Raw genomic sequence first — 2898 nt, forward strand, 5'->3', positions numbered from 1 at the left:
CTCACCTGCTGCTCCAGGGTCATCACCGTGTGGACTCGGAAATTTCCGCTCTCGCAGGGATCAGTGATCCCGACGGAGCCGGGGAGGAAGAGCCCCGCGGCCAGGATCTGAAGGCAGCGCCTACAGGAGGAGAGGTTTGGTGTCAGGAACCGTTCCCAGCGCAGAACCACGGCTGGAGTCACATCTACGCGGGGAGTCTGCTCTGGCTCCTGCTGGTGTCGCTGGTTTTATTCGATATGTTCAAAACCGAACTGGAATCGTACGAGTGAAGCAAATGGCGACAGACCTGTAGGCGATGTTGAGCGCCAGCGGCTGCCTGGTGGGGTTGTTCATCACGGCGTAGTGCCCCTGGGGAGGTGACAAAATTTTCCAAGTGAGGAGGAGAGCTGCTTCCTGACTCCTCCTGTGGCAGGAGCTGCTTTACACGCCGGAGCCACGCAGGTAGCTCTCACATCCAGCACAGCATCAGCATTCCCCCTGCGGCGCTCACCAGCAGGTCCAGAATCCAGGGCGTGAGGGGCTCAAAGCCGGGGAATCGAATTCGCAGATCTTTCAGCAGGCGGATGAGGACCTTCACCCTGGAGAAGGCAGCAGGAGGAAGGTTTGTAACACCTCTCGCAGCTCCCTGCTGCAGGAACAGCTCCCGGCTTGGCCCCCAGAATTGGAGATTATTTTGCTCAGGCCTCGGAGCCACAGCTGGAGGCCAAACTCACGTGGACTGCGAAGCATTCTCCTCAAACCAGCGAGCGTGCCTGATGGCGGCCAGGGCGCTTTGGAGCACTTTGATGTCCACTGGAAGAAGCAGCAGAAAATATCATGGGTTTGAAGCAAAAGGCGAGAGGGGGGAGTTGGGGGAGGTTCACATGTGGGGCAGAGCGAGCAGAGCCCCTACAGTGCAGTTCAGGGTCCAGCTTGCGGAGATTGGGCGGCACCGTGGTGATGAGGATCTTCACCGTTGCGTCGGCTGAGCTGATCTCGAAGCCGGTCTCATTGGTCAGCATGGTGAGGACTGGGGAGAAAGAGGAATTCCTCAGGGAAGAGCTTACCGGGACCGCAGGAAAGATCCGCGACCGCAGCAGCCCACGTCCTCCTCGACCCTGTCCCACCCACAGGAGAGTCCCACCTTCGCTGGGGTCCTGTGCTCTCAGACTTTCCACGACTTTGTTTCCCAGGGCTGCCACGGCTTCCACTAGAGAGGAGGAGGAGGAGGAGAGGTGGTGAGAGTGGGGCTGAGCAGTGCGTTCCGTCAGCAGCCGCGCCGCCGATACTCACGGGTCGGTAAGATTTTCAAAATCACAACCAGATCGGCCACGTTGTGCCCCGTTGTCATGGTGCCCTTCTTGTAGGAACCCACCTGGCGAACCTCCTCGATTTGCTGTTTGAAAGAGCAAAGCAAAACTGAGTGAATTGAATTACCCACGTGACGCTCCAGGAGCTGGCGTGAAGCTTTAATCCGCTCGGGGAGCTGGAACGCCTGCATCCCCCCCGTGGAAACATTCTGGACTCACCACTTCAAACGTTCCTGGTGCTACGATTAAATTGTCGATCACGTTGTTTATTTTGGTCACCAGAGACAGAATGGAAGCCTGGAAAGGAATTGGGAGACAGGCGGTGGCACTAGTCAGTTATTCAGATTTGAAATAATCACGGACAGTCTGGTTTTACGTCCACTAAAGCTGTGGTAACATCCCGCCAAAGAATTTAAGGCAATTTTCAGCACAAAACCTGTTCGGCGGCGGTTGGAGCAAGATCCTGGTTTCTCTTCAGCAAGGCTTCGCTGAACGCGGTCTCATCAGCGGCGGGTTTGACGCGAGGGAACGCCATTTCGCACTGAAACGGGATCGGATATCAGACTGTGATGCCCAAGATTATTTTGGTTCAACCCACTCATCAGCAAAAATCTTTTCTTTAATTATCCGCCGCTCATTTCCTTTGCAGTTCCCCATTGTGCTTTTCACTTGTTGCTTTTTATAATTTCACGTTCTCCTAAGGGAGGGAGAGCATCTGCCTGTCCTGCCTGTGTGTTCTCACCGTTCCGACAGGATCAGCAGCTCTTTGGAAACGGCACAGGAGCCACCACGGGCCGTGTGGCCGCGACAGGGCAGAGTTAATTTAACCAGGGCTCTATCCAGATGGTGTTAACTATATTACAACCCCGTAAAAATAACACCCTTTGTTTGCAGAGCTTTTCGGTTGCCATGCCTGGAAGGCAAGTGCGTAAGGGAGCTTGTTTGCCCTGGAAGTCATGTGGGGGTGAAGGAGAAATGCTCGGCAGGAGGAGGAAATTATTTCCTCCTGTAAAAGGTGGGAAACATGTTGCTGCTGGTCCTCGCAGGGACCAACGTGGCAAAGGAGCCTGGAGACCATCTGAGAGGTCAGTGACAGCTCCAGGAGCCACCCAGCCACGTTCCTGTGACAGTACTGAGGCTCAGGAGTGCCTTAAAAACCCGAAACACTCAACCAAAGCGTTGGATTGTTGTGATCATTCCTCAGCTGCAGCCTAGCCAGCCCCTGCGCCACAAGCGCTCCCACCCACTGTAGGAAGATGTGTTTTGGGTTGAACACTGAACCAAGAGCAGTTTCAGGGAGCTCCTCTGCTCCGGCTAAACTAAAAGAAACCAAACCATCGGACAAAGGAGCATCTTAAAGCAAGGAAAAGTGCCCCAGCTGTTGCCTGCAAACAGCTCCGTAGGAGAGGGTTACTCACGACATAGAAATCAAAGGGGATGTGCGGCACAAAGGGCCGGAACCTAAAGGGGGAAAGAAAAACCACCTTTATTCTCTGGGGAGAGGCACACCACCGCCCCCCCCCAGCCCCGCCCCCAGCGCCGTTTTGTGGAGATTTATTCCCGAGACGCAAGAAAAGCCCTACAGAGACAGGACAGGGATCTTCACACC

At 55.0% G+C, this 2898-nt stretch overlaps 1 protein-coding gene across 1 annotated transcript; it reads right to left on the minus strand.

Moving 5' to 3' along the window:
* Positions 1 to 9: 9 nt before the first annotated feature.
* On the minus strand, positions 10 to 2743 carry ILF2 (interleukin enhancer binding factor 2; the record flags this gene model as incomplete). Its single annotated transcript, XM_010074710.1, has 10 exons — positions 2708 to 2743; positions 1726 to 1830; positions 1509 to 1586; positions 1273 to 1375; positions 1124 to 1189; positions 893 to 1009; positions 714 to 792; positions 491 to 578; positions 287 to 348; positions 10 to 120 (listed from the first exon to the last, which is right to left on the minus strand). Coding segments are annotated over exons 2-10 (803 nt in total), but the record flags the coding sequence as incomplete, so codon positions are not given.
* Positions 2744 to 2898: the final 155 nt, after the last annotated feature.

Source organism: Pterocles gutturalis, unplaced genomic scaffold, assembly GCF_000699245.1.
Source record: "Pterocles gutturalis isolate BGI_N339 unplaced genomic scaffold, ASM69924v1 scaffold36132, whole genome shotgun sequence".
NCBI lineage: Eukaryota > Metazoa > Chordata > Aves > Pterocliformes > Pteroclidae > Pterocles > Pterocles gutturalis.